At 46.5% G+C, this 16455-nt stretch overlaps 1 protein-coding gene across 1 annotated transcript in view; it reads right to left on the bottom strand.

Moving 5' to 3' along the window:
• The window catches only part of COTL1 (coactosin like F-actin binding protein 1), a 42304-nt gene extending 40443 nt beyond the window's left edge, over window positions 1-1861 (bottom strand). The window contains exons 1-2 of the mRNA XM_058528390.1: window positions 1668-1861; window positions 1329-1411 (exon numbers count right to left, since the gene is read on the bottom strand). Coding sequence (XP_058384373.1) covers window positions 1329-1411; window positions 1668-1744 — 160 coding nt within the window. The 5' untranslated portion in view covers window positions 1745-1861. The remainder of the gene's footprint in view (window positions 1-1328; window positions 1412-1667) is intronic.
• Between the last annotated feature and the right edge of the window lie 14594 nt (window positions 1862-16455).

Raw genomic sequence — 16455 nt, forward strand, 5'->3', positions numbered from 1 at the left:
AGTGACTGTATAGAGGGAGCTCTCAGCGAGACATTTTAGTTGGGAGAACATTAAAAAAAACCCAAACAAACCATAGTACCACCCAGCCCATAGCAGATACTTCATAAATATTCTTTGAATCAAACTAAATGCAAATATCATCTGATTAGGGAAGCAGTTAAGAAAAGGCGCAGCCACACGAACCTTGGCACAATTTTGTACTTTTTATTTATTTCACAAATGACCATGTAGCTTGTATGGGCACGGTCCTGAGCATTTCACACACACGGACTCATTTATCCTCATGAGCCCTCCAAAATCACAGAAGAGGAAATCGAGGCCCCGAGAGGTTAAGCAACCTGCCCCAAACCACACAGCTAGGAAGTGGCCACTCCAGGATTCAGACCCACCGGCTGGCTCAGAGTCCCTGCCCTAACCTCCAGGCTGCGCTGCCTTTGTCTGAACCTATCTGCTTCCAAGCTAGAGACCAGAGACCCAGAGAGCGCGTTCTCCAGTCTCAGCTTTAAAGGGTCCTATTACCAATGAGGCTGCACCTCCGCCTCTACGGAGGGGTTAACGGTCATACACACCGTGCGTTCTTTCCTTTTCGTGGTTCACACACCCAGGGAAGTGCACAAAGTTTACAAATCTTAAGTATTTTGCTGATGATTTCTTACATAAGTACACACCTGTGTAACCACCTCCCAGATCAAAATGTGAGAGATTTCCACCCCACCCCACCCCAGCCTTCCGTGTGCCCCCTCCCAGTCAGTAGCTGTCTACCCCAAAATGGGACCACTCTGACTTTTCACACCATAGATTAGCTCTGCCTTTTCTACAATTTCACGTAAATAGTGGCGTATGGTGCGTACCCTTTCGTATCCGGCTTTATATTCTTCACATAAAAGACACGTATATAACCAGCACAGGGACAATGACTGCGAGAGACAGGAGGGTGCTGCTGACAGTTTCCTGCTCCTGCAGTAAGCTCCAGGATTTTTATTTTGGCTCACTGACCCATCAAAGGGGAGGTGGGAGGGCTGAGCACTGGAGTTTGGAACCGCTTGAGCTGACTGTGGAAAACCAGTGCCCGCAGAGGGCAAAGGAGCTGTCCCATCTGGAGAGGGTACTGCGGAAGCAAGGAAGCCAGGTGGTCACCTCGGGCTACTCTGGATGTCCAGAGGGGAGAAGACTTGATGAGGTTTTAAAACGCTCAAATCTGGTTCCTGCAGCGCCAGCGGCGCCTAGAGTGGCCACGGCTCCTCCCAGTTTGGCCTCCGTCGCTCCTCCCCAGGCTTTGACAATTTCCCAAAAGATCAGGAATTCCCCCAAAAAGCGCGTCTCCCTACCTGTGCATTGTTGGATGAAGTCCTGATATTCCGCTCCTTGCTCGCCGGGGACGATGGTGGAGCCGTCATATTTAAAAGTCACCCTTTGGATGGAGAGAAGAAAAACACACACACACACATCAGCGTTGGTAGCTGCATGGTGCCAAGCTTCCAGCAGGACAAGCTAAGAGATGCTCTGGCTGGGGAGAAGCCAGCGCTGGCTTCCCACGCTGTCCCGGGTTAGGGCTGCGGAAGACGGCACAGATGACCCTTAATCCGCCCGGTTTGGAAGCCGGCTCAGCGCACCAGGCCCGCCGCGAGCTCGGGAGCGGGGCTCGGAGAGCAATGGGAAGTTCTCACCAGATGACGGCCGAGCCGTCGTCGCGCACCAGGTTGTACGCCGCCCGGCAAGCCTCTTTGTCGATCTTGGTGGCCATGGCCGCAGGGCCGCAGCGGGGACACTCTGCCCGGAGCACCGAGCGCGCCCCGGGCTGGCCGCAGGGATCGGAGCGCGGCAGGGACGCGCGGAGGGCGGGCGGGCGCGGCGGCGGCGAGAGCGGCGCGGCGACGTGAGCTCCGGGCTCCGAGCGCGGCGGCGGCTCCGAGTGCGCCCCGAGCGCGCGCCGGGACCCAGGCCGTGCCGCCACGCCCCCCCCGGCCATTGGTCGCCCGGGCCGCGGCCCGCCCCGCCCCCCCTCGCCATTGGCGACCGAGCGTCAGGGGCGGGGCGTCTTTACTCGCCGGCGGCCAATCCCGGCCCGGGCGGGTTGCGCAACTCCGCGGTGGGGGCTGGAGAAGGGGCTCTTTCCTCCTCCCGCCTCCTCCTCCCTCCTCGTCTTCTCCTCTGTCCCCCTCTTCCCTTCTCCTCTGTCCCCCTCTTCCCTTCTCCTCTCTTCTTCCTCCTCCTCCCCTTCCTCTCAACGCGCTCCTCGTTCTCCCACTCCCCCAACTGCTCCTTTCCATTTCCTCCCTCCAACCCCTGTGTCTCCTTTCCCTCCTTCTTCTCTATTCCCTCTCCCTCCTCCCGCTCCTTGTTTCTCCCTCCTCCCCATTCCCTCCTCCTCAAGGTCTCTTCTTCCCCCTCCTCACTCCTCCCTCCCCTCCTCCTCTATTCCCTTCTCCCTGCTTCCTCTTCCCTCCCCTTCCTTGCATCTTCCTCCTCCTCCTTTTCCCTCCCTCCTCCCTCCCCCACTAGGCTGCCGAGCTCCACAGCCCCACAGGGGACCTCCGGGTGGGTGACTCAATGCACCAAACCAAAGGAGACTGCCCCACCCCCCACCCCCCAGTGTTCGGCTCCAAGGTTTCTAGGTGAGGAGGAATTGGAAAGAATTAAGCGTTTCCAATTGGAGAGGGTAGAAAGTGGATTGCTTCCAAAACGCTGAGGGGGAATCACTGTTTACTTTGTATTCTGGTTATTTGCATTCAGGTCTTATCTCGCCCTTTGGGTCCCCTGAGAGCAAGAGATGACTCATTCTGTCTTCTTCCTCCCCTCTCTGGCTCACTCATTCTTTCCCTCCTCCAGTCCTTCCACAAAGACCAGTTACAGTGTCAAGGCAGGTAAAAACGGGGGACCCTGGAGACCGGGCTCTTGAATTGTATACTGTGCTGCCACTCTCTAACTGTGGGCCCTCGGGCAAGCCTCAGAAACTCTCTGAGATTACTTTCCTCGAAGGGAATAATAATAGTACTGACCTCGTAGGTTTGTTTTATGGTTTAAGTGAAATGACACATGTAAACAAATATGTTAGATATTCAATAAAAGGTCATTGTTGTCGGTCATTAAGTAATTAAAATAAATCCTAAATAGAAACCCAAAAGGTCAGGGATCATGTCCAATTAATAATAAAATTCTCCGGTGGCGCAAGCGGTTAAGTGCACGCGCTCCGCTGCGCAGGCCCTGAGTTCGCCAGTTCGGATCCCAGGCGTCCACCTCTGCACCACTTGTTGAGCCATGCTGTGGCAGCGTCGCATATAAAGTAGAGGAAGATGGGCACGGATGTTAGCCCAAGGCCAGTCTTCCTCAGAAAAAAGAGGAGGATTGGCAGATGTTAGCACAGGGCTGATCATCCTCACAAAAAATAAATAAATAAAATGAAATTCTCAGTGGCAAACAACATCAATCAATCAGTGGATGGGTAAATGCATGGGTGGATGGGACTCCATTTTCAGGAAAATGGAGCAGCTGTTGCTATAAATAAAAAGACAAAAACAAAGAAATTAGAATTTGATGCAGCCTGAAGCAGTTCCTGCCTTACTCCTTGATAAAGGTGATGAGACAGTTGGCCATTAGAAAGAAAAACAAACAAGGATGGATCCATATCTCACACCATTGATCAGATAAATTCCAAAAGGGTCAAAGATTTAAATATAGACAAAAGAAGCCACAAAAGTTCCAAAAGAAAACATGGGAAGCTCCCTTTGGAAGTCTGGAATGTGAAAGGCCTTTCTAACTATGACTCAAAATCCAGAAGCCATAAAAAAGATGGATGCATTCAAATATATATAAAATCTTCAAGGGAGAAAAAAACATATCACCTCATGCAAAGTGTAAAAACAAGAGACAAAGCAATGAAAATTATTTGCAACTCAAATCACAAAGAATTAGTCTTGCTGACTTATAGAGAAGCCAACCTAAAAAAAACAAAAGTAGAATGGGTACAGGATACCACCAGACAGATCAAATGGCTTTTTTTTTTTTTTGAGGAAGATCGGCCCTGAGCTAACATCCATGCAAATCCTCCTCTTTTCGCTGAGGAAGACCAGCTCTGAGCTAACATCTATTGCCAATCCTCCTCCTTTTTTTTTTCCCCAAAGCCCCAGTAGATAGTTGTATGTCATAGCTGCACATCCTTCTAGTTGCTGTATGTGGGACGCGGCCTCAGCATGGCCAGAGAGGCAGTGCATCAGTGCGCGCCGGGATATAAACCCAGGCCGCCAGCAGCGGAACGCGCGCACTTAACCGCTAAGCCACAGGGCCAGCCCCTCAAATGGCTCTTAAACATATGAAAAGATGTTCAATCTCAACCTGTAATAAGAGAAATGAAAATTAAAGCATGACTGAGATATCTTATAAAATAATTTAGCAGGTTGGCAAAAATCAAAGTTTGACAAGCCTGTTTTGCTGGTGAAGCTATGAAGACCCAGGCCCTCTGGTACATGGCCGCTGGGAGTGCAAGTTGGCACAACCCCCTCTGAACGCCATGTGGCAATATCTAGCAAATTTACAAATCTATGTGCTCTGGACCAGTCAGTTTCCCCTAGAGGTCAGTGGTGCCCAGTGCTGGCTGGACAGTGAATCGCCAGGATGCCCTGGCCCCACGCTCAGAGGCTGATGTAGTTGATCAGAGGCAGGGCCTGGGTGTTGGGATTTTTTAAGGCCCCCCACGTGATTCTCATGTGCAGCTGGGGCTGAGAGTGACTGCTATAGACACACTCACGTGTTTGCGAAATATATTCAAGGTTATTCATTGAGCTTTATTTCTAGCAGCAGAAAGTTAGGAATAACCTGAACGCCCATCAATAGGGAGCTGGACGTATAGATAATGATACAGGTCTGCGGTAGACAACTAGGCAGCTGTGAAAGAAGGAGAGAGGACCTTTTAAGTACTGATGTGGAGCATTCTACAAGCTACAGCATGAACAAACAAAGCAAGGTAGAGAACAGCATGTTCAGAACACCGTCTGGTGTTGCTACCTTTTGGGTAAAGGAGGGGGTGTAAATAGATGTTTGGATTTGTTTATATGTGCATAAAGACCTATGGAAGAGAACCCAAGGAAAAAATAACTGTTGTACCCATTGTGGGGGTGAGGTAGAAAGCCAGGCACAAGGGAAGGGAGGGGATTTCACCATAACATTCTAGTCTATTCTATTCCATTTTTTAAGTGTGTGAATGCATCATCTATTCAGAATACTAAGTAACAACAACAAGTGGCTCCCGTCCTGAATTTGACTTTCAGGTTCAGCGCTGCTGGAAGGCAGACCTTGAATGCATTTCTCCCTTAACTGTTGTTCTCCTTGTGTTGGTTGTTGCTGTCGCCCTCTACTGGACTGAAAATGTAAAGTGTTGGTTTTAAAGAGAACTCTGTTTTTGAGCACCCTGAGGTCAACTTGCCCAGCTGAGGCAGAAAAATAAACTGCACCAGAAATAAAGACTGTGTAAATATTTGTTTAAATTGAAATCCACACAATATAAAAAGCAATCTAATTCAATTAATGTTTCGTTAGAAGAGAAATCAGGGCCGGCCCCATGGCTTAGTGGTTGAGTGCGCGCGCTCTGCTACTGACAGCCTGGGTTCGGATCCCAGGCGCGCACCAACGCACTGCTTCTCCGGCCATGCTGAGGCCACGTCCCACATACAGCAACTAGAAGGATGTGCAGCTATGACATACAACTATCTACTGGGGCTTTGGGGGAAAAATAAATAAACAAATAAAAATTAAAAAAAAAAAAAAAGAAGAGAAATCAAATCAAAATATTTGACACTGGGGCCGGCCCCGTAGCTTAGCGGTTAAGTGTGTGCGCTCCGCTGCTGGCGGCCCAGGTTCGGATCCCCGGCACGCACCAAAGCACCACTTCTCCGGCCATGCTGGGCCCGTGTCCCACATAGAGCAACTGGAAGGATGTGCAGCTATGACATACAACTATCTACTGGGGCTTTGGGGGAAAAAATAAAATAAATAAATAAAATTAAAATGATAAAAAAAAATTTTGACACTAATGTGCTAGGTACTGTGTCAAGAATTGGGGGAGTGGTGTAAATCCATTCCTTCCTTCCTTAGTTCGTTCCTTCATTCATTCTGGCTCTGGGCCTATTATGTGTTCCAGGGAATGACAAACTCTCTTGCCTGTAGGGGGCAGGCACGTAATGTAAATGAGCCAAGCACACAGCCTGTAGGAAAAATTTTTCTGGAGGTGATTCTCTAGTCTGCCCTCCTCTGGGTGTCAGTTTCATCTTCAGAGCTGATGTCTAAAGGGGACCACTGGTCAGGCTGGCCCCGTGGCTTAGCGGTTAGGTGCGCACACTCCGCTACTGGCGGCCCGGGTTCGGATCCCGGGCACGCACCGATGCACTGCTTCTCCTGCCATGCTGAGACCGCATCCCACATACAGCAACTAGAAGGATGTGCAACTATGACATACAACTATCTACTGGGGCTTTGGGGAAAAAGAGGAGCAGGATTGGCAATAGATGTTAGCTCAGAGCTGGTCTTCCTCAGCAAAAAGAGGAGGATTAGCATGGATGTTAGCTCAGGGCTGATCTTCCCCACAAAAAATTAAAAAAAAAAAAATAAAGGGGACCCCTGGTTCTCAGCTCCCCCTGGTTGCCATGCAGGAATCTTAGCATGATGGTGCCAAGCCTTACAATTGTCTAAGAAAATCAAAAAATCGGGATCTCTTTGTGAAATCTCTTGATTCTTAAACATTGGCAATAAAAATCTTACATACAAGAGCTGCCTGTGTGCAAATTTGAACTGGACAGTTTCTATTTTGTCTTCCTTTGGGCATCAGTTTCATCTTCAGGCAAATTCTGCCCCTCTGCCTGGCACACCCTACCCCAAATTCTGCATGTCTGACTTCTCATTCAGCCCTCAAATGTTACCGCTCAGAGAGACCTTCCCCAGATCTCAATATAAAGTAGTCCCCTCTGTAATCTCCACTGGTCACTCCCTATCATGTAACCTTCTTTTGTTTTCCATAGCACTAATCGCTATCTGAAATCACCTTTTTCATTTATCTCTTTACTCGTATATTGTCTATCCAATCCCACATGAATGTCAGGTCTACAAGGGTGGGGACAGTGTCCATCTCGCTCACCATTGTATGTCCATCTCCAAGCACAGCACCAGTCCCAGACAGACACAATCCATGTGGATGGATGCAGGATGAGGGAGAGAGAAGAGTCAAGGGAGGATATGCTTGCATAGGATAGACATATAGATCATTGGAACACAATCGAGAGTCCAGAAATGAACTCTGACATTTACCGTCAATGGATTTTTGGCCAGGGTGCCAAGATAATTCCATGGAGAAGGAACAGTCCTTTTAACAAATAGTGCTGGAACAACTGAATAGCACATGCCAAAGAATGAAATTGGACCCCTACCTCACACTGTATACAAATCTAACTCAAAATGGATCACAGACATAAATGTAAGAGCTACTCTTAGAAGAAAGCATAGGCATAAATCTTCATGACCTTGGATTAAGGAATTATTTCTTAGATATGACACAAAAAGCAGAAACAGCAAAAGAAAAAATTAAATAAATTGGACTTTAGCAAAATTTAAAATTTTTGTCATTCAAAGGGCACTATCAAGAAAGTGAAAAGACAACACATAGAATGGGAGAAAATATCTGTGAATCATACATCTGATAAGGATCCAGTATCCAGAATATATAAAGAACACTTACAACTCAAAAATAAAAAGACAGGTAACTCAATTTAAAAATATGCGAAGGATTTGAATAGACATTGCTCCAAAGAAGACATACAAATGGCCAATAAGTATGTGAAAAGATACTCAACAAGATTAGTCACTAGAGAAATGCAAATCAAAACCACAATGAGATCCCACTTCACATCCAGTAGCGTGGCTAAAATTAAAAAGACAGACAATAACAAGTGTTGGTGAGGATGTGGAGAAATTGGAACCCTCATTGCTGGTGGGAATGTAAAATGTATTTGCTTTGGAAAACAGTTTGGCAGTTCCTCAAAATATTAAACATAGAGTTATCACATGACCCAGCAATTCCATTCTTGAGAATATACCCAAGAAAAATGAACATGTTGAGTCTACATAAACACATGTATGCAAATGCTCATAGCAGTATTATTCAAAAGAGCCAAAAAGTGAAAACCTAAATGTCCATCAACTGACGAATGGATAAACAAAATGTGGTCTATCCATTCAATAGGATATTATTCAGCCATAAAAAGGAATGAGGTATGAATTCATTCTACAACATGGATGAACCTTGAAAACATTACGCTAAGTGAAAGAAGCCAGTCACAAAAGACCACATAGTATAGGATTCCACCTACATGAAATGTCCAGAATAGGCAAATCCACAGAGACAGAAAGTAGATTTGTGGCTGCCAGGGGCTGGGGAGGGAGGAAGGAATGGAGAATGACTGCTAATGAGTATGGGGTTCCTTTTGGAGGTTGATGAAAATGTTCTGGAATTAGATAGTGATGATGGTTGCACAGTTTGTGAATATACTAAAATCGCTAAATTGTGCATTTGAAAAAATGTTCAATGAAATTTTAAAAAAGAGCGAAGGAAGGCTCCTGGGTTGGGGGCCTGAGCATCTGGATGGGTGGAGGAGATGAGTCCAGTTTGGGACAGGTGGCATGTGAGCTGCTCATGGGACATGTGGAGACATCCAGCAGAGCCGCAGGTCTGAGACTCAGGACAGAGACTGGGTCGGAGATGCAGATCTGGAAGCCCTGCGTCTATGGGTGGTGATTAGGCCAGGGGTGTTTGAGATGGCCCAGGGAGGGGGCTTAGGTAGAAGGGGGTCTATAGCAGAGCCCCAGGGATCACCAGCAGTTAAGGGAAAAGGAGCCTGCGAAGTAGACTGAGAAGGACTTCGCAGAGAGGGAGGAAAAGACCAGGAGAGGCGGTGTTTCAGGAAAGGGGAGTGACTGTCACGGCATAAGCTGGGATCCATCCCTGTAATATTAGGTAGAGGAGAAGAAGGAGGTCAACAAGTGGGGAGGGGCATGGGACAGTGCACAAATAAATTTTTAAGTCTGTTATTGACCGAGGAAACAGACAATGGACAGAGACTAGTGTGTACATGCTCCTCAGCAACTTCACTGTATCACCTCTTTTGAGCCCCACCGCCATGCCCGGTGAGCAAGTCATATAATATATCTGGATGTATAAGAATATTATTAGTAATAGTAATGACGTAGCATATACGTTACATAGTAACTATATTATGGAGCATTAGTAACAGTAACGTCTTTCTGTGGATTGTGTGCCAACCATTTTCTCATTTAATTCTCACATCACCCCAAGGAAACGCTGTCACTACCCACGACTTAGATGAGGGAACTGAGGCACCAAGAGGGGACGCCATCTCCCAAGGTTGCACAGCCTGACCATTGCAGAGAAACTATTTGAACCCAAGCGTCTGACTTCAGGGGTCTGAGCCTCTCCACCCAGAGACAGAGTTTGGAGACCTTGACATTGACCCAGGGTAGCTCAGCTACATGTGCTCTGAGACAACCAGAAAATCCGGGCTGGCTTTTTAAGACCATCGTTTTTGCATGGGCTGTACTGCTTTCATTGCAAAAACCTTATGGACTCTGTAGGTCTGTAAGGTCAGCATCCTGGTTTCCACATTTTCCTTTGGGCTACAAATTTAAAAGAAAGAAAGAAAGAAATCCCACCTCAGCTGTAATTAGAGATGGGAATAAAACATAACCCTGAAACCTGCTGTCCTCAGCAAGGTGGTTGTCATTCTGAAGCAGGTGCCCTACACCGGAAGGATATTTGTAGAAAATGATATTTATAGACTCGGCGCTGAGCTCACCGATTGTCAAGTCTCTGCAAAGAGGCTCCCAGGAACACTTGAAAAATGAAGATGCTGAGCCACTGACTGAGGGTGTGTAAAGCGGAGCTCCTGAATGGTCTTTCTCAGGAACTATGAGTTGCTCAAAGAACTCCACTCAGGTCCCAGAAATCCAGCAAGAAGGCACTGGAAGGGGCAATGTGACTTGGGGTTGTAGCTGCCAGTGAGGAAGGGCAGTGTGGGTCCAGCTCACCAAGTGGGGCAGTGCAGTCTAATGGTTACGAGTTTGGGCATCCACTCACCTAAATCCTGGCTGTACCATATACCCTTCCTGAGCCTCAGTTTCCCCTTCTGTGAAATGGGAAGCTCCCACAGAGGAACTATTTGAGGATCACATGTAAAAGGATATAACAGCAGCTGGTATTTTAAGTGCCAGCCCCCTGAATCTGTATGCAATCTTAAACTGCATTACTAGAAGCAGCACACTGCACTAGGGTCCACTGGAGAGCAGAAACTATACACGTATATGTATAGAAACATAGAGAGTCAGGTACCTAAGCAGGACGAGTTGAATGCAGGGTATTGGCTGCACCAGGGACAGGAGAGCTGAGAAGCCAAGCAGGTTGGTGAAGCAGCCCAGAAATTAGCCACGGCACAGAGACTGGTGACCAGCCCTGGGCTAGAGGGACAGAGAGAGGGGGAGGGGGTACTAGAGTTCCGGGGCCAGGGTCACCCAGGGGAGGCTGGAACACAGAAGAGGTGTGGCTGCTGCCGATTTGCTCAGAGAGGGGTAGAAATACCCCAACGTTTTCTTCCCTCCCATCCTCCAGTCTCTGTCAGTGTCTTCCAATGACCAGCCCCAGTGGGAAGCCACTGACCAGGAAACCTGGGAAATGCAGCCTGCAGGGAGAGGCCCTGCCCTCACTCCAGCCCCTCTCCCCCAGTGATTCAGAGCAGAGGAGGGCAAAGGGGGAGCAGATCGAACAAGTTCTAGAAGCACTAATGCCCAGAAGAAAGGAAGAGAAAAATGTGCTCTCCCGTGAGCTGGTCAGACCACACTTGAGAACTGTGTTCTGACTTGGGAATGGTGCTTAAAGCAGGACGCTGGCCATCCCGGGGCAGTGCTCAGGACTGGGAGGGGAGGGAAGCCACAGATGTGGTTTCTCCTGCAGGAGAGCAGTTATATGGGGGCCATGGGAACTGCTTCTCCATTTGGGAGAGGCTCTTTCTTGTAGCTCACATTAGTCTTCTTCTTCTTTTTTTTTTTTTTTGTGAAGAAGATCAGCCCTGAGCTAACATCCACGCCAATCCTCCTCTTTTTTGCTGAGGAGGACTGGCACTAAGCTAATATCTATTGCCAATCCTCCTCTTTTTTTCCCCTTTTTCTCCCCAAAGCCCCAGTAGATAGTTGTGTGTCGTAGTTGCACACCCTGCTAGTTGCCGTATGTGGGATGCCGCCTCAGCATGGCCAGACAAGTGGTGCGCCAGTGCGAGCCCGGATCTGAACCCGGGCCGCCAGCAGCGGAGCGCACGCACTTAACCGCTAAGCCATGGGGCCGGCCCGCGACATTATTCTTCTTATATGAACCTCCCAAGAGCAGATCAAAACCAGTTACAGGAAGACTGAGTTAGATTCAGTATAAAGAATTTCTTTCCAATGGAGATGGAATGGGGTCCTCTGTGAGGTAGTGAGTTCCCCGTCACAGCAAAAGAATCAGGAGAGTTAATTCTTGATCTAGTAACTGTTGCCATTCTGAAGTAGTTTCTACTCTGGGCATGTCACAGAGGTTTCTGTAACACAGAGGATCTTGTATCATCAGTTAAACTTTTAAACTTGCTTTGTAAAAACCCTCTGTCTGTCCTATTTCCCCTTAACAGGCTGTAAATTCCTCACAGGCAGGAGCGTGTTTGTAGATCTGCCTGACTTTAAGCAAACACAATATATGAAAATCTTGATTCTTGGTTTTACTTATATATTATATTATATATTGTATATCATATATTATGTAAATATATTGATAGATATATATTACATATATTATATATAGATATTATAGATACAATATTATAGATATTATATAGATATAGATATAGATATATATTGGTTCCCATACCAGCTGCTTTTATATCCTTTTACATGTGATCCTCAAACAATTCCTCTGTGGGAGGTTCCCATTTCACAGAAGAGGAAACTGAGGCTCAGGAAGGGTATATGGCACAGCCAGGATTTGGGTGATATATATTGTATATATTATAGATATATTATATATGTATTTTGGGTGAGATATATTATATAGATTATAGAAATATATATAATTATAGATATATATAATATATTATATATTAATGTATTATTTATATTATATCTATATATTATATATACAATATATATTATATTATAATATTATATACTGTATATTAATATAATATATTGATATAATACACAAAATATAATATATAATAATATATAATATATCTAGATATATATAATATAGATATTATATATTATAGTTATAATATAATAATATTATAGATGTTATATATAATATTGTAGATATTATATATAGATATATTATAGATATTATTTATATAATTATATAAATAAATAGATATTATATATGTATCTACCACAGAAGTCCTTTAAACAGTAATTTTCCCTAGAACACTTAAAATATACTCTCAGGTTCATTTAAGATGTTTTCTGAAACATTTATTACATGCTGGAGAAGGGAAACTATTATTCTGAGGAGGCCAACAGAGAGGAAGACATTAATGTGGACAATACGCAACTAAAAAGCCACCATTGTCGGCAGCATTTGTCAAAGTAAGTATCCCTTTGGCTTTAAGCGGCCCATGACATTAGCATGCAGCGGATAAAGAAATATTGTTTAAGTTAATTAACAGAGAACGCTGCATTTAATTCAATAAATATAATAAATTAAAAATCTCCAGTTCCATAGTTGGACATTTAATAGAGAAAAAGGAACAGAAATAGCAGAGAAAAAAGAAAAGGAGAAATTGGGAGGATAGGAAAAAAAGAGGAAACAGAGCACCTCAGAAAAATGAGGAAGGGTTCTTATTCTCTAAAATCAGGACTTTGGGCCACCAGCTAATTGTGAATCTAAGAAGTCAGTTATCACAGGCATCGCCTCAAATTCATCCAGACCACGTGTGTGTAACTCGACTAATACACATGAGTGTACACTCCTTCTTGGAGCACAGGCTGGCTGAAGCCTTGTCTTCTTCTCCCATAGACCACATCTATAACCGTCTGTTACAATTCCCCATTCCCGGTTGTTGACAGTGGCTGGAGAACCTCTCAGAGTAATCCATGTGCAGACTCGTTCACCTCCACCGGGGCTCACGGTCCCCCCGCCTAGTCTTCCCCACTTTCCACAGCTGATTCAATATCAGTTTCCTTGGTCACTCACTTCTCACGTCTTCCCAAGTTTCGTCTTAGTTTTCCTAGAGACGATATTCCTTCTTATTATCCTCATGTTCCCACAATTATGTAACGTTTAATTAAATCAGTTAATAATGATAATAAACACAACTGCCATCAACAAGTTTGGGAGCAAACACAACTGACTCTAGATAAGCAGATGGACCAACCAGTGGGGTGAGGAGGAGAGACATGGAGGGTCAGGGTTCTGGTGTGTTTCACAGAAGAAACGGGACAAATGTGTTAATCTAGTGAGTCAATTAAGTAGACGTTGGCAAAGGAAGCATCTTTAAAAAATGATGTGTTTAACAATTAAAACTTGATTAGACATTAGAAGTTAGAGGTGCTTTTATGCATTAGCTCATTTTGTTCGGTCGTCCATTCATTCTTTCATTCAATAAATGTTCCTTCCCTGACCTCACAACAGTATGCACAGTGCTTACCACAGGCTGATTGGCAGGGTCAGGATTATCGTGCCCATTTTATTGATGGGGAGACTGAGGCTCAGCCATTTATCCATTGTCACACACGCGGCAAGAGGTGCCAGACCTCAAACCCAGGTGTCCTCGTTGTAGATCCTCATATGCTTCCTACTATGTCATGCTGTGGGTTCAGATCATCTTCCCCTTAGCACAGAAGTTCAGGTTCTCCATGTTGACAGTATGAGGTAGCAAGCAGACAACTTTAGAAGCCATTTTGGAAAATGACAGATACATGGATTGAAAGGCAAATTCCCCCAGTGTGGGGAGCCAGCGTGCAGACAACACACAGAAAGCACATCAGATGCAATTCTGAAGAGACTGTCAATAAGGGACTGTTTAGAGAACCGAGTTAGAAGAACCAACAAGAGCTGTTGGGGCACCCGGGGCTGGCCAGAACGGAGCTGTCGCCACCCCAGGCCTGAGGACACAGCAGCAGGAGAACCTGTTACTGGAGACTGGGGCTGGAGCTGGGGAGGGCATGGCAAAGACTCCTCCTTGACTGAACTTCAGTCAGGCTCCTCTGAGCCCTCTTCTCGATGAGGCCTCAGCCTTGGCTCCCATCCTGTCTTTGGCCCACTGAGTTCAGTTTTAGCAAAGGATCCTGCTAAGTCAGTTTAGGGAAAGTCCCCCCAACCCTTGATATCTGATCAAATTCCTCAACCCCCACCCTTGATATCTAAGTCCTTGGCCTGTCTTTAGCAAGAATCCTATTAGGTCAGTTTAGCAAGAATCTCCCTTGATATCTCCTGTTAGTAATTTTCCATCCACTGACCCCCTGACTCTGCTCTAAACCCTAAGCTGTCTCTGCTATATTTGGAAGTGAGCTCAGATTCTCTCCCTTATTGCAATAATCTTGAATACAGTCTGTCTTGCATGTTTAACAAGTGTCAGCATAATTTCTCTTTAGCAAGATCGCCTGGCAGGAGCTGTGGTTATGGAAGGAAGCAGCCGCTGACAAAACCTCAGCCCAAGGCAGGGAATGCGCAGGGGAAGAGATGCCCCAGCCTCTCTCTTCCCGCCCTCCACTCTCCTGCTGGTGCCTCCCATTGGCTGAAACCAACAGGAAGTCACAGGGAGGGGAGCCAGCTGATGCCATCCATCAAGGTCAGACTTCCAGGACACAGAAAAGGTGGAGAACGGATCTGGGGAGCATGCAAATGGGGAATAACCAGACCACCCCTCTTGCCAATGGGTGGCATAAGTTGTGTTTAATTAATAGGGTCAGAATTCTTTTTTCTTTTAAAATGTTAAGAATTCTCTGAGACTGACCCAAGAGGAGGTGGCAGGGGGAAGATATGCCAGCCAGGGCAGCATTGGTGCCAGCCCACCAAGGGGGTCAGAGGGAAGGGCAGGGGCAGGGAACCGATAGCCAGACCCAAGCCCACCAAACCTCTTGATGCCCGGAAGGTGACACCTAGACCAGAAAAGGGACTTCGCAAGAGGCTGAAGGTCACCGAGGCAGACACGACTGTCCTGGTGAGGGTGGGCTATGCTCTTCGATCTGTTACATGAGACAGGGTCCCTTGGTGAAGTGCATGCCCTTCAGATCCGCTCTCCCCAGCTCACTTCTGTCACCATGCAGCCAGCAGTTCTGCACTGGCCTCGGCTGTTTTGTGCAAGAGCAAAACGACTGGGGACCCTGGCCAGGATCACCTAGCTCTTGTCATCAGCCCCAGACTTCTCAGACACCGCGGCATGCAATACCACACAGCCCTCCAGGGATTCACGCAAGCACTACCCATAAGTTGGCAGTGGGGTTAATACCCATGGACCACCCTTGACCAATGTGGGTGTGGGAACCAATAAACAATTGTATCCCCCTTTTGTGTCCTGGATGGAGAGTCTGAGATGCATTTCATGGGCTCCCCGGGAGGTCCCACAGGATCGACTACACAGTCACCCCCGCACTGGATGACTTGAGGGTATGTCCCTGGACCGGCAACCTCTGACTCCCTGTTCCACACCCCCATCCTGCATTCCTGCTTTCTGGAATCACACATATTATGTAACTTGAAAAAGAAAAATATGAAGCTTTCCAGTTGAGCTCAGCCTTCTGGGAGCCAACAGCATAGGAATGGCCTGGCCTCGAGTACACAGACTCATAATCCAAGATTCTCTGTCAACAAATGTGTCTTTATCCATGAAATGCTGCCACTTCTGAGTCTGAGGGATTAAAATGTGAAGAGCCTCTGCGTTAGTTAGGACTCAGTTGTTGCAAATGAGAGAAACAGAAATCACACCAGGTTAAACCAATAGTTTGGGGGAAAAAGAGGAGGAATTTACCAGCACCTGTAACCACCCATAGAAAACAGAGGTACAATGGGTCCAGGGATTCAACATCATCATCCTCATCCTTTCTCTCCCTCTGTCTCTCTCATCTCAGTTCTGTTTTTCTGCGTGTTGGCCACATTCGCTTCTATGGCAGATAAGCTACTTCCATGCAGAAAACTCTGAGCTTACATCCTCTCCAGTTAATGACAGAGAAAAGAGAGAACTTCTGTCTCCCAGCAACTGTATAAAAATCCCAGGGAATGATTCTGATTGGCCCTGCTTGGATGACATGTCCATCCCTTGAACCAATCACTGTAGCCAAGGAATCAGCTGCTATGATTGGCTAGACTTAGGTCACGTGCCCACACTTGTGGATGGGGCTGTGCGGGGTTCTCAGACTAACAGCTTCAACAGAACATTTTGGAAAGGA

The sequence above is a fragment of the Diceros bicornis genome, chromosome 32, assembly GCF_020826845.1.
Source record: "Diceros bicornis minor isolate mBicDic1 chromosome 32, mDicBic1.mat.cur, whole genome shotgun sequence".
Classification (NCBI taxonomy): domain Eukaryota; kingdom Metazoa; phylum Chordata; class Mammalia; order Perissodactyla; family Rhinocerotidae; genus Diceros; species Diceros bicornis.